We start from the raw sequence: 25082 nt of genomic DNA, 5'->3' as shown, positions 1-25082 counted from the left end.
CATAACTCAAGGAAGAGCAAGGATTTATATTTCACTCTTTGACTTTTATTAAAGTTGCAAAGCAACCTTGTTTACGTGTCATGTGTCATCTTCCAAACTGCTTATCCTATACAGGGTCGCTGGAGCCTATCCCAGCCGTCAACGGGCGAAGGTAGACTACACCCCGAACTGGTCGCCAGCCAGTCGCAGGGCACACACAGACAACTGCCACTGAGCAGGAATCGATCCCACGCTGCCCGCACACAACTCGGGTGTGTGTACCAGTACACTATCAGTGACTTGTTTACATGTGTCAACACAAATTTAAAAAAGTGCCAATGACAGCATTTGTTTTAACAAATGTCTGTAACTTCTCCAATAACGAAAAAAAATATAAAAACACATTTCAACTTAATCTGATTTAGCGTAACCTGTATTTTAATACCTTAAGTGCAATATGCATCATCTGATTGACATTACTGTGTAACTTAGCAATGAAGGCGGCTTTTATTTAACCTAATGTAGCACCTGTTGTAGTATATTTTCTTTTTAATGATATTGCAATTTGCCCTGCGATTGGCTGGCAACCAGTTCAGGGTGTACCCCGCCTACTGCCCAAAGACAGCACCCCAGCAACCCTCGTGAGGATAAAGCGGTATAGATAATGGATGGATGGATGATATTTCAATTGGTGACCTTTATTTTACATGTAGTTCATGTTGGACGTGATATTGTGCATTACAGCAGAGGGCAGTTTTGAATATTGTGTGAAAAATTACTGTTGGCGAAGTGAACCAAAGAGCAAGAATGTCCCTGGGCGGACAAAAACAAAAGAGGATGAGACTTCAGAAAGAAAAAGGCCCACGGTGCTGTAGCGACATGGCTGGTAGAAGTACTGTGTATTTCCTCTGTTAAGAGCAATGAAAGTTCGAGTTCGTTCCACAGCTTACTGTGAGTGGTGTAGTTAACACTAACATTAAGCCCTGAGAAATTGCCAGCAAACAGAACAGCTTTATTATTCAAAATAGAAAGCAGAATATTTTGTAACAATAAATAATAGACTTTAAACTGTTAATCTTGCAGAAAGTGTGCATATTCTAGGTTTTTGTGTGAGGATAGAAGTAATCTACATGCTCTGGTGTTATTGTACTACGTGACCGGAATTTTATATTGTGGATAGTCTGCTGTCTGCATCACGCCGCAAAAGCCGCTTCCTTCTATAAACCGATTAGGGTTACGCAAATCTGATGCAATGTACTCTGCAGTGGATATGGGCATTTAATTTTACTCTTTCGGAGTTTGGTGGAAGAGCACCTGGCAGAGTAAGTCCCGACGGATCCGCCTTTCACTGCATTCAACTCTGGGTGGTAACGTGTCATCTTTGTTGGGTTCTCGAAATATTTTCAACAAACGTCTCACACTTAATAAAGAAACAACATGTTTCCAAACCTATGCTTTTAACAAGGATTGCGCCGCTCGTCTGAGGTTTTGTTTGTCCCGCCATCTTGTCACGTCAGCCTCGGCAACGTACAAACGCACGTAATCGCTTGCACATCTTTTTTTTAAAAAAAATTATTTTATGCTTCAAACATCGATGATTAATAACTCTGAATCGATGCAGAATTGTTTTAATATTGTAAATTGATATTGTAAATTGTTCCGATGCCATTTTTTGGCCCCAATACCGATTCCAATACCACAGCTGTGCGGTATCGGCTGATGCCGATACTGTACCGATACCAGACTTTTGAAAAAAAAAAAAAAAAAGATATATATGAGCATTTTTTTCTTGTAATTCTAAAGAACTTCATACTCACTTGGATGTAAAACCATTGCTATCATGGCTTGGTCAGACTTAAAAACCTTTGTGAAACAGTCAAAAATAAGAAATAATATACATGAGGTATCTTTGAGAGAGATTGTGTCGGATTAATTACAAAAGCTATAGGACATTATTATAAAAATTTGTTTTGAGTACTGTATTAGTGACCCATCGCAATAACTTCCGCTCCCAAATCCAGTTTCAAAACCAAAAACAAGCAGTAGAAAAATCCAACAAGTTCAACTCCAAAATCCAAAATTGAGCAGGGTTTGTTGTTGCGGTCCATTCCCCTTGTTCATGCTCGCTGCTGCTTCCGCCGCAAACTCCTGGTGCTTGTTCACATGTTTCGTTCTCAAATGTTTTATCAGATTTGACGTATTGAACCTGGCCACTTTAGTTCCACCTCTTGCAACTTTCGCACCGCTAATTTTCCACTTAGCTGTTGTACTCGCTGGAGTTTCTATGTTGAAGTACAGTAATTCCATATCACCGCCGACATTATTTCTCCTGTACCTCACAGTTTGTTTTTTTCTCTCAACATGAAAAAGCAGCCCCGGCATTGGTTAAGAGCGTCCGCTCTGGGCCAATAGCGACGGCTAATACTGAACAGTCTCCACACACCAGTGTCGTGTATGAGCAAGATACAAGGCGCTGCATTCAATGTAAATTGAGCAGGGTTTGTTGTTGCGGTCAATTCCCCTTGTTAATGCTCGGTGCCGCTGCCGCCGCAAAATCTTGGTGCTCGTTCACATGTTTCGTTCTCAAATGTTGCATCAGGTTTAACGTATTGAACCTGGCTACTTTGGTTCCGCCTCTTGCAACATTCGCTCTAGCTGGAATTTCTATGTAGTTACATATCGCCGACATTATATATCTCCTGTACCCTACTGCCCCCCCCCTCCCACACACACACATGAAAAAGCAGCAGGGTGCAGCATACAAAGTGCTGATTTCAGCGTTCTTTACTAGTACAGCATCGGGAAATGGCGTCGGCACGTTATTTTTACGTACAGTACTCGCAGATACTGATACCAATGTTTTAATGTGGTATCGGGATACCTCCCGATACCCGTATCGGAACAACACTAAGGATATAGTGATAACAACACTATATATATATATACACACACACTCAACATCCAATTTTGGAAACATATTTAACTTTCACGTTAATGCGATGTATTTAACGTGGAAACACCATTCACGTAAAATAAGAAAATTGAAAAAAATGGAAGTGTTTTTCACAGGACAGCGATGATATATTAATGTTATGTGTATATATATTTATTTTTTATTTACATTTTTATTCTTTGACTTTTGACCCAACATGAGAGTGCTGTTTTCCGGTATTTTAGTATCATTAATTTTGTTTTAATTTATTGCTTTCACTGTCTTTGTTGTTGCATTATTGCTATTTTTGTTAAATTTAAATGCTTTGTTACAGCTGCAGCTTTTGTGAAATACACTATATAAATAAAGTTGTATTGTATTGTGTTTTATACCTATTCATCTGAAAGATAGGTTCAAATGTTTTGCAAAACGGAGACAATGATGCTGTCATCTATCATTCGTCAGTTCTACTTGGCTATGAGAAAATGGCTTTGCGCATGCACTGTAAGCAACAATGTAAGGTAACCCAGGCTGAGATGTGGGCTTGTACTGCCAGCTATTGACCGAAGTGAGTAGTTTTAATTTTAAAACACAGAGTGGATTTATCATTGGAAATAAAATAACAAGAAGCTCAAAAATCTTGACAAATTAAATAAAAGCACACACTACTGCAATTAGTGGGCACCACATGTGCAAAGGCATGATATACATAGATATTTCAATGCAACATTTTTCTTGCCACCGTAATAACCACCTTATAATAGTGTAAACATTTTGTGAGTTTATCTGATAAATGTAGATGGTGTGAAAGACTGTGGCGAAATGTAGACTGTCAAATATTTCTAATAAAGACTTAAATTGTAATTGTTGAGAATTGTTATTGCATAGTCTACAAGGACCAGGTTAGTACTCAACATTAAGCAGTGTTATTCACAGTGATATGCATAAAACTTTCCAGGGAATGCAGAAAATGTAACCTTAACAAAGTGTAAAGCTTAAGGCCTAGATAGACCAAACCGACGTCGGAGGTCGTGAAGCGTCGTGGCGTCTGAATGCGCCATCTGATTAGTGTGTAGTGGCCACCGCTGTAGTGTAGTAACTCGTCAGCAAGTGTGTGGGGGCGTTTACGCATGTTGAATCGCCGTTGCCAGTTGTGACATTTGGTCAAAAACATTTGACATTCGGTCAGTCTGATTGGCTGTTAGCTCGCAAATCAGCGCTCGGAGCACGAACAGGAAGTGACAAATGCGGATAAACAGTGAGCACGCCTTCGCTGCCTTAATCGTCTTCCAAGTACAAGAGTGAGGGTTGACAATTTAAGTATTTCACAATACTATGTCAAGAACGTGATGGTTTACTTCGCGTGGGAGTTCATCGTGAGCTAAGAATATGGCTGAATGCATTGTTTACGTCTTTATAATGCGCCCCCGGCCAACAGCTTTCCGGTTGGATTTTTCTAACAATGAGAAATAGTGACTACCACCGCCGATGGTATGGAAGGGTATTACATCTCATGCATGCACAGAAGGTACTTTAATGGTCAGCTTCGCTGTCTGTCATTGCGGTGTATTTTTCGTGTATTTATTATTTTTTTGACGTGCCGACAGCCGGCCGGACGCCACAGGGGTAAGCGTCTGTCATTGTTGGCCAACGTCATTTTGGTCTATCTAGGCCTTTACTTGGCCTTTATCAAGTAGATCTTTATCCAAAAATGCGTGTGCGTGGGGGCGAGGGGATTATTGTGGGTAGAATACATTCCCACCTAAAGTGTGCAGGTGACAGCTGTGACTGTACCTGCAGCGATAGCTCCTACAAGGGGTATCAGCGTTACAGCCCACGGGTAATTCCAGGCTCCGATGATGAGCACCACTCCCAGGGGTTCTGGTTGGATGTAAGCCTCGTCTGACATAGTGAAGAAATTCTTTTCCACCAGCCGAGGGGCTGCCCAGTCTCTCACTTTATCCAGGGCCAGGTTAATCTCATTATCTATTCCAATCAACTCCAAAAGTGATGTATCATAATGGCTCTGTAGGACATCCAACACAATGCATAAAAGAATTAAATGAATAAAATAATTTTAAAAATTAGGCACAGTATTGCCTGTGTCTCCACTCACCCTCTTGATATCCTGTTTGACAGCTGTGATGATTTCAACCTCTCGTTCACGTATCATCCTCTGCAAGGCCTGAAGCTGCTGCAGCCTGAATTCAAGAGGATGAGTTCTTCCACTCACAAAGGCCTCCCGGGCATGCTGAATAACCTCCCTCTCCATAACCTCAGTTAGTATAGACAGTGAAGAAAAAAGAAACAAATTATGTTGTGGACATCAAGTGGCAACATCCATCCATCCATCTATGCATCATCCAAACCGCTTATCCTCATGAGGGTCACGGGGGTGCTGCAGCCCATCCCAGCTGTCTTCGCGCAGTAGACGGGGTACACCCTGAATTTGTTGCCAGCCAATCGCAGGGCACACAAACATTTAAACTCACAATCATACCTAGGGACAATTTAGAGTGTTCAATTAACCTACTAGTACCCGGAGGAAACCCGTTTGACCTAGGCCTACGAAAATTGGCAGGCACGTGTAGCCCCCCAAGACGAATAAAAAAGTCCATTACAGCCATAGTCTAACATGCAGAGGAAGTGATCTATGAATTTTTGAATGTCCAATTTTGGACCATTTTTGGACATTTACAGGGTGCATACTTTTGCACCCATGTCCCAAAGGATTCATCCGATTGACTTCAAACTTCGGATATATCATCTTAAGACCTGGGGCAACAACTGGGAACATTTTTTTTAGTTTTCGATAAACTTTATGACGGGGGCAGGGCATCAAATTTGGCGTACGTTTTTTCCTTTGCCATACAGGAGAAAAACCTTCATAACTCCCTGGCACATGCTCCATAAAATTCCAAACTTCAACTGTATGTAAAGAGTTGCAACCTGAAGACATCTATATAATAATATTCCGATATACATATAGCGCCACCTAGTGGTGACAAAAATGGTCATTTTTTACATTTCTATTTACTGTAAGAAGCCCATTGAATGAATCCGACTGAAAATTTGTCAGAAAAGCCTCAAGACATTGATCTTCCTCAATGCCAAATATTGTGACTTTTCGGTGAAGGGCCTGGGCTTGACGGTGCCGAAAAGTCTGATTATTCAATGTGACAATAAATACAGTTTTCACTTGACTCAGATCATCCAAACTTCTCGAAATCTTTCATAATAGATGATAGCCAAAGGTTGAAGACATCTACGAACTTATTTTTCATCGTAGTTGTAGCGCCACCTTGGCTGAAGGAAATACATGTTTTTTCTTTGATGTTTTTATCCTAGTAGGTTAACCGAGTCCACCTCATCTTTGCTCGGAAGAGTGTTTAGGACTTCCTAATATTAAAATACGAAATTTGTGATTTTTCGTGAAAAGCTGTTGCCATGGCAACACCCAGTTCGCCAAAAAAACAACGCTCATTTTGAGCGTCTGAACATGCTCAAAATCTCACAAAATCTTTGCACATACATCTGGCCTGGCGATATCATCAATATATATATATATATATATTTTTTTTTTTGCACAATTTGTAAAATATGGCTCAGTAGCGCCCTCTAGAATTTTTTAAAAATTCAACCCCGGTTGTACTTTTTACCTAGATTGACGAAAATTTGGTGGTATATGTAACAGTTCAAGTCCTACAAAAAAGTCTCTTGGAGCCATATGCTAAACCAAACAGGAAGTTGGCCATTTTGAATTACGTTTAACGTATGAATTTGCTCTGATTACAATAGCTGCTGGAGCTTGACCCACATGATAGTTTCTTCTAACTGACATTTGATAAAAGTCGAATCCTGAAGACATCTCCGAACTTATTTTTCATCGTAGTTGTAGCGCATCCTACTTGCGAAAGGAAGTACATGTTTTATTCTTTGATCTTTTTCTCCTCGCCAATTAACCAGGTTGACCTCAGAATTGCTCGGAAGACTCTGTAGACCTTCCTGATGTTAAAATACGATATTTGTGATTTTTTGTTAGAAGCTGTCGCCATGGCTACAGGCAGTTCGCAAATAAAACTATGCCGATTTTGACGGCCTATACATGCAAGAAATCTCACAAAACTTTGCATACACATTAGGCCTGGTGAAACCATCTTTTTTTTGTTGTTTTACGTCACAATTGTTTCAAAAATGGCTCACTAGCGCCCCCTAGAATTGTACGTTTGTACGGTTGTACGTTTCAACATATCTACGAAAATTTGGTGGTATATCTAACAGGTCAAGACTTACAAAAAAGTCTCTTGGTGCCAAGTGCTAAACCCAACAGGGAGTCCGCCATTTTGAATTTACTTTACAATTCGGCATCACGTTGACTTTAAAAGCAGCTATAATGTGATCCACATGATAATATCTTGTCAAAATTTCACATTTTTGTCTATACCTAAAGACATCTACGAACTAACTTTTCATTGAAGTGGGAGCGCCAACTACTGGCTAAATGAAGTACATGTTTTATTCTTTCATGTTTTTCTCCTGGCCGGTTAGCCAGATCTCCCTCATATTTGCTCGGAAGAGTGTTTGCACCTTCATGATGTTAAAACACAAAGTTTGAGATTTATCGCAAAAAGCTGTTGCCATAGTAACGCCCAATTTTCCAATACAACAATGCTGATTTTAAGAATGTAAACATGCACGAAAACTCATGAAACATTGCACACGTAGAAGGCCTGGTAAATCAATCAATAATTAATTATTCAACTGTGCAATCTTTAAAAGATAGCTCGCTACCGCCCGCTAGAATATTTTTAAAAAGTGGCCCCGTTTGTACGCTTCACCTACATCTAAGAAAATTTGGTAGCATATGAAACAGGAAGCGACCTACAGATAAGCCTCTTGGAGCCATATGCTAAACCTAAGAGGAAGTCCGCCATTTTGAATTATGTATATATATATATATATATATATATATATATATATATATATATATATATATATATATATATATATTGTCCACACCTGATGTTCCACTTATTATAATGGTGCGTTTTGGATTATCGTTGCTATAACAAAAGCCTATGCGTTTGCATTGATGTACTGTAATCCCGTAAGACAATAGTCGTATTCGTGTTTGTTGATAATGCACCGGACTTCCAAAAAAAAAAATACACACAAAAAAACACTCAAAAAGAAGTTGCGATGTACGATAAAATTTAGATGAAAACCATTATCGTAACCATTATAATCATGGTTATGTTAAATGTGATAAATACTAACAACAACAATAAGTAGCAGTAGACATTATGCCTACATATATAAACATTTGTTATTTTGGAGGACATAACACACGGCCATCACGCGCCCGGTGTATTTTTGTTTTCACGCGTTACGAAGTGCAGGCTAGTCAAATGAAGCGGATGACTACATGTCTGGTTAAACGTTCTGTTGCGCTGAAATAAAAGCAAGAATTACTAAAACACTCTCGCACCAAACAAGTTTTGAAATAAAAGTACAATTTAAGAGCAAACCAACATTATGATGATCGCACCACATTATAGTTGCAGTAGACAGAGAGAATAATAATAAGTGCATAAGTGCACATATTTGTATTGTAATAAATGTTTTCAAATAAAGTTGTCCCATGTCCACAACAACGTCATCTCCCAGCTGCTGCAGACCGGGGCGCCTCATCACAATCTGGCGAGGGACTTTAAGTTTGTCAGAGCTCTTATTTGTTTTCATGCGCTTGCCCCCGGTACTTGGATGGGCTTAACATTAGCCGTTAGCTTGGAGAAACGGATACCAAAGAAAGCTTGTCCCCGCGAGCACGAAAGGAGTGGTGTTTGTGAGTGGTTCCTTCCTTGGCGAATCGCAAATCATTCATAGCAAGACTCAGTTCACTCACTGACTGCATGGAGTTCTCGTTCACGTGAACGAGAAATGGCAGCGACAGGTTCACTCACTGAATCGTTGGTGAACGGGAAATGACATCACTGATTCCTGCAGCCACACGTTCACTCATGGAATCGTTGGGGAACGGGACATGACTTCACTGAACCCCGCAGCGACACGTTCACTCACCGAATCGTTGGTGAATGGGAAATTACATCACTGATTCCTTCGTGAACGCCAATAGCGTGGCAGTATGTTCAGTGAATCCCGCTTACATCTGACGTTGGCTGCTGATTGGTCTATCGCGAAGATTGACAACATGCGCGTGGCTGAGCTCAAATGAACTGAGAAAAGAACGACTCACTTCAGGAAGTGATCCATTCACTCACGTTCACTGAAAAGATTCGTTCTTTTTGAACGAATCGTTCACGAACGACCCAACACTGAAAGAGAGTTCGAGTGAGGGATGCAACGGAGCAGTTTATGTATGCTTATGTATATGTTGTGGCTCTTTGCAGTGCCTTTGAGTGGTTGGCCACCCCTGACTTAGGCCGTCGGAAATTGGCAGGCACGTGTAGCACCCCGAGACGTACAAAAAAGTCCATTGCAGCCATCGTCTAAAGTGAACAGGAAGTGAGCTATGAATTTTTGAATGTCCAATTTTGCACATTTACAGGGGGCATACTTTTGCACCCTTGTCCTAGAGGGTTCATCTTAATGGTTTCAGATTTTGGCTGTATCATCTTAAAACCTGGGACAACAACAGGGGGAAAAAGTCTTGAGTTTGCAAAATCCTATATGACAGGGGCAGGACATCAAATTTTGTGTTTCATATTTCTGGTTGTAGGGCGGCAGGGTGGTCGACTGGTTAGCACGTCCGCCTTACAGTTCAGAGGTCGTGGGTTCGATCCCAGCTCCAGCCTCCCTGTGTGGAGTTTGCATGTTTTCCCCGTGCCTGCGTGGGTACTCCGGTTTCCACCCACATTCCAAAAACATGCATGGTAAGTTGATTGGACTCTCTAAATTGCCCCTAGGTGTGATTTTGAGTGCGGACGTTCGTCTCTGTGTGCCCTGCGATTGGCTGGCAACCGATTCAGGGTGTCCCCCGCCTACTGCCTGAAGACAGCTGGGATAGGCTCCAGCACGCCCCGTGACCCTTGTGAGGATAAGCGGTGTCGATAATGGATGGATGGATGATGGATATTTATGGTTGTAATAACTCTTTCACACATGCTTAAAAAAAAGCCCATAGAACAAATGCAACTGAAAATTTGTCAGTAAAGCCTCAAGACATTGATCTTGCGCTATACCGAATATTGTGACTTTTCAGCCAATGGTGTGGCAATAACAGTGCTGCAAAATCTGATCATTCACCATGACAATATAAGCTAATGAACTTGACTCAGACAATATGTCTTCTCAAAATTTCTCGCATTAGATGATAGTCCAGGCCTGAGAACAAATAGGAACTTGTTTTTCAACGAACTGGTAGTGCAACCTACTGGCTAAAGCAAATACATGTTTTCTTCTTTGATATTTTTTTTCCTACAGGGTTAACCAGGTCTAACTCATATTTGCTCGGCAGAGGCCTTCATAATGTTAAAATATTAAGTTTGTAATTTTTCGCGACACACAGTTCACCAGTAAAACAATGCTGATTTTGAGGGTAGAAACTTGCACGAAAACGCATGACACTTGGCACAGATATCAGGCCTGGCAAAAATAATCAATAATTCATTATTTTTTTAAAAGATAGAGCCTTATTGTCCGGAAAATATTGTACTTTAAAAACAATGGCTCATTAGCGCCCCCTAAAATATTTTATTACACTTAGCCCCAGTATGTTTTACCTAGATCTACAAAACAAATGTGCTATATGTAACAGCCCAAGACCTATAAAAATGTATCTTGGAGCCATGTGCTAAACCTAACAGGAACTCCACCATTTCAAATTTCCTTACACATTTGGCATCGCCTTACTACAAAAGCTGCTGTAGCTTGATCCATATGATCATATCATGTCAAAATGTCATGTAGCACCCGTAGTGGTATTCACCGTCTAAACTAATGACACTTACATTCGTCTAGGTTCGGAATGTTGGGAACCCTTAATCATCAGTATGACTCAGAAGAAGAGAGTCATTGAAGTTGAACAGCATGAATTTATTGCCTCACAAGGCAATTTGGCAATCAAACAATATAAAGAAAGGAAACTTAAATAGAGCTCTCCTATAATATGAACAGAAAAATAGCAATTTTCCCTTTTGTGTTAATGTGTATGTGTTCACTGTTCTAATTGTTCTATTACTACTAGTGTTGTTCTGATACTGGTATCGGGCGGTTTCCCGATACCGCATTAAAACGCTGATATCGGATCGGGTGGTACTAACAAATAAAACGCTGATGCCGGTTATCGATACTGGTATCATTATTTGAGCGCAGCCCGCATATATGAGAACTGCATGCGGAAGGAAAATACGAGGAGAAGCCTTTTATTAGCGTTATTGGTCATCGGTCTACTTATGTCTGGTTTGGTGAAAAAGGTCGCTATAAGGACATACATCGCCATATTGGAGACAGTTGCTTGGGGGGACTTTGATGCTATCAAGAGCCTGCAATTATTTTGGGGGCATGTCGGCTGGATCTTTGTCTCGTAGCAAAGTATGTTGCCTTTGTTTGACACAGTACATCTGTAGGTGCCATAATTGAGTTATGTCACGTGGTGTTTTGGTTGCTATGGTAACAGGCTGGTGATTGGGTCACATGTCATCAGTAGTGAATGCCGGGTAATTTAAATAGGCGTGCTTACCAGCTGTGGGCAGAGAGAGTCGGGCTGGTAGCAGTAATTTTTGTTAAACGCTAAACGCTACACTTCTCTAAACGCTACGCTTTGCTTTGCTACACGCAACCATCCACAGTTTCATTCTATCATATTGTGCTACCATCGAACCATCCGTGAAAGTCACTGTTTATTAAAACCATTCAAAGCGCAAGCAAGACTCAAGTGTTTCAACTGTCAAGCCACCACAGCAGCGCGTCAGACAAGTACCCAACCCACCCACTGTCTCTCAGAAGCGACAAGGCTGCTTGTCGTCGCTACAACATCGATCACTAGTTTAATGGTGTAAAACGTCTTTCATGAAATGGTTTGTGTCCAGATAAACCCGTCTTTATGACCCGTGGAAGCTTTTCGAGCTCACCCTAGCTTGCTAACTGCTAACAAAGAGACGAGTTTGTTTACAACATATCGCTCAGCAAAATGTTCTATAATGTTCCATCAACGTATATGAAATTTGTATACCTATATAATTAACAGATTCATGTTGAACAGAAGTGCAAACTAAATCTTGAATGAAAAGTAAAAAGAAAACAATAACTGATATAAAGTCATCAAATCATAACCTTGTATGTTGTGATGGTGTTAAGTGGTCATGTTGAAGATTTGACAGCCATTGTGCACGTCTTTTCTTGCCTCAGGTTAAATTGGATCATAACATATCACAAAATAAAATCTCTAGTTGACCTATTAGAGCAACCATAAACAGCACAGGTGTTAACCGTTTTTAGTAACATATAACGGACTTCTGTTATCTCACTCACTCGACCGCCTACCCCTCTGGCAGCATACAAATGAGACGTCGGTTAGAACCACTGAATATATTTTAGAAGTACAAATGCTGCACTTTGCTTTATTACAAATGTACATTCATGTGAATACAGTATGTATCCCATGTCTCACTATCACAAGCACAAAGAGATATGAAAATAGGCTGTTTATTCAACATGTGAATTTTGTGTGTATATGTTACTACAGATACTTTGCAAGTGATGATTTAAATATGAATAATTTTACATCCAAGTGAATGTGTGATTCTTCAAAAAATGTTTTCGCTTATTTTGGATTTTTTTCAAACGGCGAGGTCTCGGTACAGTAACGGCATCGGCCAATACTGCACAGCCAGGTAGCGGAATCGGTATCGGAGCCAAAAAGTGGTCTCGGAACAACACTAATACTACCCAGGTAGTTTTATTTTGTTTCTCCTTATCTGTATCGTTGAGAAAAACAATTGGGAAGTTTGATGTCCTCAGACAGGTACCGCAGTCCGGACTTGTCCTCTGTTCTGTTCCTGGGGTCTGGCTCGCCACTCGATCCAAGGTTCAGAAATCCAAATTAAAGTCAAATCCAAGAAAAAAAAAAAAATCTACACACAGAGTGTAGAAATTATACAATCACTATGTATCACAATGTTCATCATTTATAATCATTTGCAGAAAAATATGTATTATGATACATTCAAAATTAATAACTCCCAATGAACTATGTACAATTTTATACAGACTTTGGCTCAGCTAATTTCACAAATAAGTAAGTACATTTACCCTATGTGCTAGCATAGCGGTTAGCCACTCGCGATTTGCATCGTGCTAATCACCAATTATTACTACTACTACTCATTTTATCATAGCGAAATAGGATACCACCTCTAAAACTCTGATTGGTTTGAACCACTTTCTTTTACTTAATAACATAATGAAGCTAATTATAGCTTATTAGCATTTCGGCCTTGAATTGTAGCAAGCCTTGCTTACCGAAGCTCACTCGATGGAAAAACGGCTCCTCTTGTCACACGCACAAGTCACTGTCCTAACAAGCAAAACTCATTAGACACTGATCTGAATTAACTAATTAACTCATTGTTTTATATGATTTTCACATCGTCGTTCATACTGGGTGTTTGCTTTGTTTGTGCACGATGCTCACTGGGCAATGCTCACTGGGCAAATCTCAATGCAAAATGAATGTTACATGTCAATGGTGATGATGTATTAGCGAGATGCGTCACCTGATGGCTTAATATGTTATTACATCTAAATTGTATATACAGGTTTAGTAATTATAGATTTCATGTGGGCTACAGTCACATTTGAAGAGAGTCTAGGCCTGAACACATCTAAAAACGTACTTTTCATCGTAGGTAGCGCCACCTAGTGGCTAAAGGAAATATATATTTTATTCATTGATTGATTTTTCTCTCAGCAGGTTACTCGGAAGAGTGTTTTGGCCTTCATGATGTCGAAACGTGAAGTTTGGGTGTTTTCACAAAAAGTTGTTCCCATGGCATTAAACTGTTTGCTAAGACAACAACGGTACTTTTGAGGTTTCTTAAGTATTAAGAAATTCATGAAACTTGCAAACACATCAGGCCAACAGCATCAATATTTTATTATTTTTACTATTTTTCTCTTTCCAAAACACATTTTGCATTTTTTTTTTAAATGATACAGCAGCACCCCCTACACATTTAGAAAGCAGTCCTGGTTGAACGTTTTACCAAGATCTACGATTATTTGGAGGGCTAAACCTGCGTGAAAACTCATGAAGCTTTGCACACATATCAGGCCTGGCATAAAGCTCAATAAATGATTAATAATTTCTTGTATGATTTTAAGCAGCAAAATCTGTCATGGTCTGTGTTTTGAGTTTGTTTTTTGACTGTAGTTTCATGTTTTTCCTTGTGTTCCTTTGTCTGTCTCTCGTTAAGTTATTGAGTCCACCTGTGCTTGTCAGCCCGGTCCCTTGTGTTCGTCAACCAGCTTCCTCCTACCCTTCTGTGTCTTGTTCAGTTGTTGTTCATCGTTGTATAGTCAACTTTTCTGTATTTAGTTCCCTGCTTTCTTCAGTCCTTGTTGGTTCGTTTGTCTTGTCTTGTCAAAGTCAAGTCCCGTCCAGTCCTAGTCATAAACCTAGTCTTAGTTTTTCTTTAGTTTGTTTTGGTCCTTGTTTTTCAGACTTCTACATTTTCGTTCTCACAGTACTTGCTCGCCTTTTTGTTTTCTTTAATTAAATTACTTTATTGCGCTCTGATTTTGCCTCCTGCATTTGGGTCCTCCTCCACGAAAACCTGACAAAAATCCACCCATTTTGGGCCATTTCAGGGGTGGCCATTTTGTCAATTCTGTTGACTGAAAATGAAAAACATCAGAGTTGCTCAGGGCTCACGTAACATCACATCTCACCTGTTTTCTGAAGCTGAGCCATGATTTGTCGTTATCTTAGCAACACTGCAACACTGATTTTGAGGGTCTAAAGCTCATGAAACGTTGACACAGACATCAGGCCTGGCATAATACTCAATGTTTTATTACTTTATTGTCAGAGTTTTCAAAATGTGTCAGTAGCGTCCACTACAAATTTTCAAAGAAACAGCCCTGGTTGTACATTTCAACAAGATCCAAGAAAGGTTGGAGGCAAATGCAACAGCCCAAGGCATACCAAAATGTCTCTTAGAGCTCAATTTAACAGGAAGTCCACCCTTTTCAGTTTTCTTTCAAATTCTGCCCAATTTTTAGCCTTTTATGGAGGTTATAGTTGAAATAACTCCTCCTAGCGATTTATCTTGATTGTCTTGAGTTTCATCTTAAGATGTTAAAGATAAAAGCAAAGCTTTTCATTTCGTTGAAAGCTGTTGCCATGGCGATACGCTGTTTCTCATTTCAATGAAAAATGACAATGGTTGTGACGGTTTTAACATTTGTGAAAACATGAAATTTTGCACACACATCAGGCCTGGAAAGATAATTAATGTTTTATTAGTTTATTGTGCCCCCCGTGAGTCGTCACCTTATCGTGGTGGAGGGGTTTGCGCGCCCCAATGATCCTAGGAGCTACGTTGTCTGGGGCTTTATGCCCCTGGTAGGGTCACCCATGGCAAACAGGTCCTAGGTGAGGGACCAGACTAAGCACGGCTCAAAATGACCCCTTATGAGGAATAAAATTAATGGACCACGTTTTCCCTCGCCCGGACGCGGGTCACCGGGGCCCCCTTCTGGAGCCAGGCCTGGAGGTGGGGCTCGATGGCGAGCGCCTGGTGGCCGGGCCTGCACCCATGGGGCCCGGCCGGGCTCAGCCCGAAAAGGACACGTGGGTCCCCCTTCCCATGGGCTCACCACTGGTGGGAGGGGCCAAAGGGGTCGGGTGCCGTGTGAGCTGGGCGGCGGCAGAAGACAGGGACCTTGGCGGTCAGATCCCCGGCAGCAAAAAATAGCTCTTGGGACATGGAATGTCACCTCTCTGGCAGGGAAGGAGCCTGAGCTGGTGTGTGAGGCTGAGAGGTTCCGATTAGATATAGTCGGGCTCACCTCCACGCACAGCTTGGGTTCTGGTCCCAGTCCTCTCGAGAGGGGTTGGACACTCTTCCACTCTGGAGTTGCCCAGGGTGAGAGGCGCCGAGCAGGTGTGGGCATACTTATTGCCCCACGGCTTGGCGCCAGTACATTGGGGTGTACCCCGGTGGACAAGAGGGTAGCCTCCCTCCGCCTGAGGGTGGGGGGACGGGTCCTGACTGTTGTTTGTGCTTATGCACCAAACGGCAGCGCAGAGTACCCACCCTTTTTGGAGTCCTTGGCGGGTGTGCTGGAGGGCGCTCCACCTGGGGACTCCATCGTTCTGCTGGGGGACTTCAATGCTCACGTGGGCAATGACAGTGAGACCTGGAGAGGTGTGATTGGGAGGAACGGCTCCCCCGATCTGAACCCGAGCGGTGTTCGGTTACTGGACTTCTGTGCTCATCACGGATTGTCCATAACGAACACCATGTTCAAGCATAAGGGTGTCCATATGTGCACTTGGCACCAGGATACCCTAGGCCGCAGTTCGATGATCGACTTTGTAGTCGTATCATCGGACTTGCGGCCGCATGTTTTGGACACTCGGGTGAAGAGAGGGGCGGAGCTGTCAACTGATCACCATCTGGTGGTGAGTTGGCTCCGATGGTGGGGGAAGATGCCGGTCCGACCTGGCAGACCCAAACGTATTGTGAGGGTTTGCTGGGAACATCTGGCAGAATCCCCTGTCAGAAGGAGTTTCAACTCCCACCTCCGGCAGAACTTTTCCCACGTCCCGGGGGAGGCGGGGGACATAGAGTCCGTGGACCATGTTTCGTGCCTCCATTGTTGAGGCGGCCGATCGGAGCTGTGGCCGCAAGGTGGTCGGTGCCTGTCGTGGCGGCAATCCCCGAACCCGCTGGTGGACACCAGCGGTAAGGGATGCTGTCCACCTGAAGAAGGAGTCCTATCGGGCCTTTTTGGCCTGCGGGACCCGGGAGGCAGCTGACTGGTACCGGCTGGCCAAGCGGAATGCAGCTCTGGCGGTTGCTGAGGCAAAAACCCGGGTGTGGGAGGAGTTCGGGGAGGCCATGGAAAATGACTTCCGGACGGCTTCGAGGAAATTCTGGTCCACCATCCGACGTCTCAGGAGGGGGAAGCAGTGCGCCATTAACACTGTTTATAGTGGAGATGGGGTGCTGCTGACCTCAGCTCGGGATGTTGTGGGTCGGTGGGGAGAGTACTTCGAAGACCTCCTCAATTCCACCGACACGCCTTCCACTGAGGAAGCAGAGCCTGGAGACTCTGAGGTGGGCTCTCCTATCTCTGGGGTTGAAGTAACCGAGGTAGTCAAAAAGCTCCTCGGTGGCAAAGCCCCGGGGGTGGATGAGATCCGCCCGGAGTTCATAAAGGCTCTGGATGTTGAGGGGCTGTCATGGTTGACACGTCTCTACAACATCGCGTGGACATCGGGGACAGTGCCTCTGGATTGGCAGACCGGGGTGGTGGTCCCCCTTTTTAAGAAGGGGGACCGGAGGGTGTGCTCCAATTACAGAGGGATCACACTTCTCAGCCTCCCCGGCAAGGTCTATTCAGGGGTGCTGGAGAGGAGGGTCCGTCGGAAGGTCGAATCCCGGATTCAGGAGGAGCAATGTGGTTTTCGTCCTGGCCGTGGAACAGTGGACCAGCTCTACACCCTCAGCAGGGTCCTCGAGGGTGCATGGGAGTTTGCCCAACCGGTCTACATGTGTTTTGTGGACTTGGAGAAGGCGTTCGACCGTATCCCTCGGGGAGTTCTGTGGGGGGTGCTTCGGGAGTACGGGGTACCGAGCCCCCTGATAAGGGCTGTCAAGGCGAGTTCAAACTGTTCACACAGCAAAACAAGTCCGTGGAAGATGTAAAGTTAACACAAGACGAATAAAAGCTCTCGGATCACAGCCGGAGTGGAAATGACCGTCGAGTGAGCAAATTGTACAATCAACTAGACGCCATGGGTTGGACACGCGTTCTTGGACACCGGAGCGATGGATTCTGCTGTGGCGCTACTGACGAAGGTATACACGAAATACTCAGTAATACTTGGAATATTTTACAATAATTTGTAGGGCAGTTAAATTATTTTCTGTTACACAGTTTGGTTTAATTTTTATGTCAACATCTAAGCCGAAAAGGAGCCCAATCAACTCTTCCTGGATCCTGGATGTGCTGCGCTGCTGTTTCAGGCATGAAGGTAAAATACCTGTTGTACTCACAGAAATACTTTGTGGTTTTATTTAGTCTGTCACCTCTTGCAGTAATTATCAGTAGCACTTTTTAGTTACTTATAGCAATAACAGGCTGATGACAAATGTAAGGCTCTGCCTCCTCAAAATAGCTTCCACCTTTATGAACTCAAGTACAGTACTCATGAAAAAAAGGAAATATTGCACGTTAAATAAAAAACTGCACCTGAATAAATATTTCTAAAAAACAACAACTGTTGAACATAAAATGCAAATGTCTGCATAAATCACTGACTTATAACCACTAATACTAAACTATGGCATTTTTCTGCACATTTTTTGCTTTGCAGCTGTTGCACATGCTGAAGAAGTTTCCAATGCAGGGATAAGTGTGAGCTCTCCATCAGGCTACCAAGAAGCATCCCTCATCCAGCATTTGCCTGTGTCAGCAATATGTTTCACTTACAGTAACTTGTGGGACAATTCCGTTACTAAATTTGCCTTTCTATCATGTCAATAGGAAAGCGCGTAGACTAAAAAATGGCGCCCGGCTTATGGCTGTGTGTATTTTGTCTTTTAATGTGCACAATGACCGGAGGGTGTGCTCCAATTACAGAGGGATCACACTCCTCAGCCTCCCCGGCAAGGTCTATTCAGGGGTGCTGGAGAGGAGGGTCCGTCGGAAGGTCGAATCCCGGATTCAGTAGGAGCAATGTGGTTTTCGTCCTGGCCGTGGAACAGTGGACCAGCTCTACACCCTCAGCAGGGTCCTCGAGGGTGCATGGGAGTTTGCCCAACCGGTCTACTTGTGTTTTGTGGACTTGGAGAAGGCGTTCGACCGTGTCCCTCGGGGAGTTCTGTGGGGGGTGCTTCGGGAGTACGGGGTACCAAGTCCCCTGATAAGGGCTCTCCGGTCCCTGTACCACCGATACCAGAGTTTGGTCCGAATTGCCGGCAGTAAGTCGGATTCGTTTCCTGTGGGGGTTGGACTCCGCCAAGGCTGCCCTTTGTCACTGATTCTGTTCATAACTTTTATGGACAGAATTTCTAGGCGCAGCTGAGGTGTCGAGGGGGTCCGGTTTGGTGGCCTCAGTATTGCATCTCTGCTTTTTGCAGATGATGTGGTACTGTTGGCTTCTTCAAGCCGCGATCTCCAACTTTCGCTGGAGCGGTTCGCAGCCGAGTGTGAAACGGTCGGAATGAAGATCAGCACCTCCAAATCTGAGACCATGGTCCTCAGTCGGAAAAGGGTGGCGTGCCCTCTCCGGGTCGGGGATGGGATTCTGCCCCAAGTGGAGGAGTTCAAGTATCTTGGGGTCTTGTTCACGAGTGAGGGTAAGATGGAACGGGAGATCGACAGGCGGATCGGTGCAGCGTCTGCTGTGATGTGGACCCTGTATCGGTCTGTCGTGGTGAAGAAGGAGCTTAGCCGAAAGGCGAAGCTCTCAATTTACCGGTCGATCTACGTTCCTACTCTCACCTATGGTCATGAGCTGTGGGTCATGACCGAAAGAACAAGATCTCGGATACAAGCGGCCGAAATGGGTTTCCTTCGCAGGGTGTCCGGGCTCTCCCTTAGAGATAGGGTGAGAAGTTCGGCCATCCGGGAGGGACTCAGAGTCGAGCCGCTGCTCCTCCGCGTCGAGAGGAGCCAGTTGAGGTGGCTCGGGCATCTGATTAGGATGCCTCCTGGACGCCTCCCTGGTGAGGTGTTCCGGGCATGTCCCACCGGCAGGAGACCCCAAGGACGACCCAGAACACGCTGGAGAGACTATGTCTCCCGGCTTGCCTGGGAACGCCTTGGGATCCTTCCGGAAGAGCTGGAGAATGTTGCTGGGGAGAGGGAAGTCTGGGCTTCCCTGCTGAAGCTGCTGCTTCCGCGACCCGACTTCGGATAAGCGGGAGATAATGGATGGATGGATAGTTTATTGTGTGGTTTAATAAGCGGCTTGGTTGGGCCCACTACAATTTTTTAATGGAACAACTCCGACTGAATGTTGCACCAAGATTTACCAAGTTCGAGGCATTTGTAACAGCTACGGTGACCATATGTCCCAATTTGCGCGATGATAATGATTTTTGATGCGTCCCGCAAATTGACTCGCTGTCCCGCATGTCTGATCGGCAGGCACCAATTTTCAAACGTGCATCTAAAATCGTGTTTTTTATTAAACGCCTGTGTGCTGAGAGCATACAACACACAGTGGAGGCTATTATGGGGGCGGGTCTCGGGCTGTGTGTGTTGGGTGTATGGTGTTCGGGCTGGTGTGACTGTCTGCGTGCGAGACTGTGAGAGGCAGGGATATGCTGTCAATCAAACAGCCGGGCGCACATGCAGGCAAGTCAATGTTGTTTTAAGATACGCCCACCAAAAACAAACAGCGAACCACATGGCGGTAGCAAGCATTTTAGCGACGCGTTCCAGAAAGTTGTGCTGAATTAATGAAAATGGAGGACTCTAAGGAAAGTAAGAAGACTGCAAAGAAAATGAAATGCAGTTACAACAAGGTCTGGGAATTCATTGCCCGTGGGTGAAGCGAGTGGAAGACGAGTCAGATAAAGCTTTCTGTGAACTTTGTGGCTGCTGTTGCTGTTATGGAGAAAACTGAAAGACTTGATTTGTGGAGGACATAACCTTAAGTTATACTGTTTGATCTGTGCTTTCCTTGGTTCTGGAAGTACATAGTGCTACTATGGTGGAAATGTTTGTTTACAACTGAATTTATTGTAGTTACCATATTGTTATCTCCTGACTATTTTTGATATACTTCTTGTTTTATTTTCATTTTATGCTGTGGCTGTTTGATTTGAAAATAATTTGAATTGCAGTAGTTGTAGTAGCCTGTCTTTGTTTGGATTGACTTTGTTACTGTAGTAAATTGTTACTGCACTTCATGCTCTACATGTTGACGTGAGATTTGACAAGGTTTTATCGTGTGTGTGAGTGTGTGTGTGTGTGTGCGCGTGTGTGTGACTACTGTTAAAGTGCATCTACCTCAAGATATGATGAGACTGACTAATTTCAGTTTTTATTGTGAGCTCCTATTGCAAGGGCGGAGCAACCCAGATTGACAGACTGTCCACCCAGTGAGATTCCTGAAAAAAAAATATACTTTTAAAATGTTTGTAAATTATTATTACATTATTTTTGAATTTGTGTTTCATTGTGTTTTTTTATTGTATTGCATATGAAGAATGGCATAATTGTGGTTGTCTAAGGAGCATCTGAACTTTATATTATTCAGTTTGCAATTTTATTTGAATATACGATGTTTCGGGATAGGAGGATTGTGCTCAGTGAGAGGAATATTCAAGCCCACCCTGATTTTTCCGGGCCCACCCATTAGCCAAGTTCTGGCTCCACCCCTGTCCTATTGATATTAATGTCTTAGAGATTTACCTTTTTACTAGCAGTTTGTGTTGTATTTTTGTAATTGCAGATAATTTCAACTGCAATTCTGAGTTCTGTGTTTTTATTTGTAGATCTATAATTATTTTGTTACAGTTTATGTTACTGAACAGTTGACAAGCGGTGTCATGCACTTTTGGTGTCCGTCGTGAGTGCCAGCTGCATCCCACATTGTCCCCCACAAGCATACTCCCTGTCCCACATCTGGTGAGTTTGGATCTGGTCACTCTAGTAACAGCTCAGACATAAAAAAAAAAAGTGTTCTAAAGTATTACTCTAAACTCAACAGGAAGTCGGTCATTTTACATTTGCTTTCAAATTCTAACTCATCTTTGGACTTTTATAGAGGTCATATTTTGTCACACTACTTTTTAATCTGTTGTAGGCCTACTTCATTTTCCCAAAAATTCCAATTCAAATGTGTCGCAATTCCAACGTGCCAGTCCCCCAACGTGGCCAGGACTGCGAGGGCACTTCATAGGTGATCGCAGCTATAGTTCCTCATTATAACAATTCTATACCTGTAGCAATTTATTGAAACAAGACAATATGCTGTTTCTAAATACAAACTCAAAATTGAGATTAGTGCGTTGGCTTGGCCCTCACAATTTCCAGTTTCTCATGTGAATGCTATGCAAAATTAATTGCCTACCCCTGGTGTACTATCTACATAGCTGGCATGACAATTAAGTTGAGTTGTGCTTGATTTAACATATAGTTTATTTTGCAATCCAAATATTCAGAGCATCATTTTTTTTATAATGTTGCGCATATTATGACAGAACGGCCTTGTCAGATTATCATCTAAGATTAAAAAATGCAATTTCAATATAAAGCATTCCATTATCATTCAGTCAAGAGAAACCTACCTTCATGTAAGTCAAATAATTTGTCTCTCTGTGGACTGTGGAAAGGGAATGGTAGAAGAGATCTTATCAGAATGTAGATCAGATTCCCAATGGCCTGCAGCTTTGTTGAGCAACAGACTGAGGCTTATTGTTCATGGTCCTTCCCTCGGTTTGAGATACGCTACAAGTAAAAAGGAACTCTATTCAGGGGACAACCTAATCTCCATATATAACTCTGTATGGGAGGAGTCACGATGTTTAAAGAAATGTCAACATTCCAAATGCAGTAAATATATCAAATATTTCTTATGCATCTGCCATAATCAGAATTTAATGTAATTATTTTCAACAACAATACATTAAAGGTGACAAATAACCTTTAAAAGAGGTAAAAACAAATAAAAGCTCATTTAATACTTACTACTTTTACTGCAGAATTTGTAATCAGTTTCACTTGTTTCTTTAGGTTGTGAGTGTGTAACGTAATATCCCTTAGAAAGTAGAGTAGTATGAACACACATGTATAAACTCACGAGCAATTTTAACTTAACTTGTGCATAATTCTAGGTTACACTCTGGCTTTATTGTCTGTCTTATCTTAGCTGACACACAGATGTGTTTACACTGCCCATGATACTCAGTCCAAAGCATGCTTTTCATTTGAGTCAAATATGTCTACGATATAGTTTTTCTGACAATGAACCTTACAGGAAATAATCATTTATCTACACTCATCAAAATGAGGTCAATATACTTCAAACATTAATCATCAATCATTCATTTATAGAGTGGCAAATAGCTGTGCAAACATCTTAATAATTTAACAGAATTACTGCAATACATCTGCTGTATAACTCTGTAGATCATTGCTATTCAACTGGCGGCCCGGGTGCCAGATCAGGCCCACCAAGCATGTTGGTCTGGCCTACGAAAGATTGATAAAAAGAAAAAACACAGAAATTCACAACTTTTATGTTGACATTTGAGATGTTGCCAGAAAATGGAATCACTTTTTTTTTAAAGTACAACTTTTGCAGGTAGTAGTTAAATAAAACTTGAAATGTGAAAATGTGGTTGTTGCATGTTGTCTCATAGCACAGAGGAGACACTGTGGCGGTCCGGCCCCCGGCCCCGTTTTTATTTGATAATGTGGCCTCCTGAATAATTTAGTCTTGGTTCACACTTCAGGCAAATGGGACCCAGATAGGATTTTTTTGCCCATAAGCGACCTGTATCAGATTTGTTTATGACAGTCTGAACGGCTCAATTCAGATTTTTTGGGTGGTCGCTTTCATATGTGGTCCTAAACCGGATACATATTCGATTTTTTGCAATGCGACCGTGGTCTGAATGGCCAGGTCGCATATATCCGACATTGACGTCACCCGGAGACCAAAATGTGCTCCGCGCAGGCAGAGGGAAAGTGCTGGCAGCAGGGGGATTTAATCTGCAAAGTTGTTTTGAGTAACACTATTGACTTTATATTTTACTTTAATTTAATCCCACTTGAAACATGAAGCATAAAGTGAACATTTGTGGTGATAGTAGTAATTTAGCCACGGTTCAGATCAATTCATTTTTTACGCATGGTTATGATGTGATGTCATCGTTAGTGATGTCTCCATGAAATGGGACATTAAAGCGTCGCCTCATAAATTCCCCCTGATACTCAATTTATTTCTACCCCCTACCTAATCGCTTCACTGTATAAATGCCCCGACATGCTGGACCACATTTACTTCCGTAAACACGTCGGGAGTTACGTCGTCTCTTCTTCTGCAACGCATGTGCTCATACAGCTGACAAGATTGAGGTCGCATATATAATGTAATATGAACGATTACACTCAAAAATCTTCTTTTTTTTTCAAAAAATCAGAATTGAGCATTAAAGTGACACTTGGGTGATCTTAACATTAGCACTTATATATAATAGGTTTGCATTTAAGAATAAGAGAATAAGAATGCCTTTATTGATCCCACAGTGGGGAAATTTTCATTGTTACAGTAGCAAAGATATAGGTCACACAGGGGCGGCGGCGTAATGTGGCCATTAATGTATAACATTGACGGCAAACATTTAGAATCAAACCTATGTAGATATACGCAGTAACATGTGTATATACACATGTGCATACACACCAACCTACATCTACATAAAAAATATGAGGAACACTCATTTCGGCCTGTACATAGTACAGAGGAAAAAATACTCTAAGTGACAGTGCTGCAGTGCTGTAGTGAAATGTAAGGAACAGCATTGGATAAAAATAAAACTAGACTAACAGTAGTGGGGAATGTTGAGTATTGCACGGTATTACAGTAGTGGGGAATATTGGGTATTGCACGATACGAGCTCAGGTGCAGGACTGCACAATTGCACTAATGACCGCCAGTTTGTAGAGACTACACAATGTTCTTGTTAAAAAGTCTGACAGCAGCAGGCAAGAAGGAACGACGGAATCTCTCCTTTGCACAGCGAGGGTGTAACAGTCTGTCACTGAAGGTGCTGTGGAGTGCTGTTAGGGTGCCCTGGAGGGGGTGGTCCGGGTTGCCCAGCATTGATGACAGCTTGGCCAACATCCTCCTGTCCCCCACCGAGTCCACAGAGGCCAGGGAGCAGCCCAGGACAGAGCCGGCCCTCTTGACCAGTTTGTCCAGCCGCTTCTTGTCCCGGGCCGAGACGCCGCCTGCCCA

General features: G+C 42.7%; 1 protein-coding gene across 2 annotated transcripts in view; it reads right to left on the bottom strand.

Annotated features, from left to right (window-relative positions):
* LOC147145409 (aldehyde dehydrogenase, dimeric NADP-preferring-like) overlaps positions 1 to 22495 on the bottom strand; it is a 53655-nt gene extending 31160 nt beyond the window's left edge. Inside the window, exons 1-3 of one of the 2 annotated variants that reach the window (XM_086034998.1) lie at positions 22408 to 22495; positions 5028 to 5186; positions 4706 to 4937 (exon numbers count right to left, since the gene is read on the bottom strand). In XM_086034998.1, coding sequence (XP_085891124.1) covers positions 4706 to 4937; positions 5028 to 5186; positions 22408 to 22413 — 397 coding nt within the window. In that variant the 5' untranslated portion in view covers positions 22414 to 22495. The remainder of the gene's footprint in view (positions 1 to 4705; positions 4938 to 5027; positions 5187 to 22407) is intronic. The other variant, XM_086034999.1, reaches the window with a different exon arrangement.
* Between the last annotated feature and the right edge of the window lie 2587 nt (positions 22496 to 25082).

Source organism: Filicampus tigris, chromosome 7 (genome assembly GCF_054856515.1).
Source record: "Filicampus tigris isolate MCC_2025a chromosome 7, RoL_Ftig_1.0, whole genome shotgun sequence".
In the NCBI taxonomy this organism is placed as follows: Eukaryota; Metazoa; Chordata; class Actinopteri; order Syngnathiformes; family Syngnathidae; genus Filicampus; species Filicampus tigris.
This window is presented reverse-complemented; position numbering and strand designations above follow the sequence as displayed.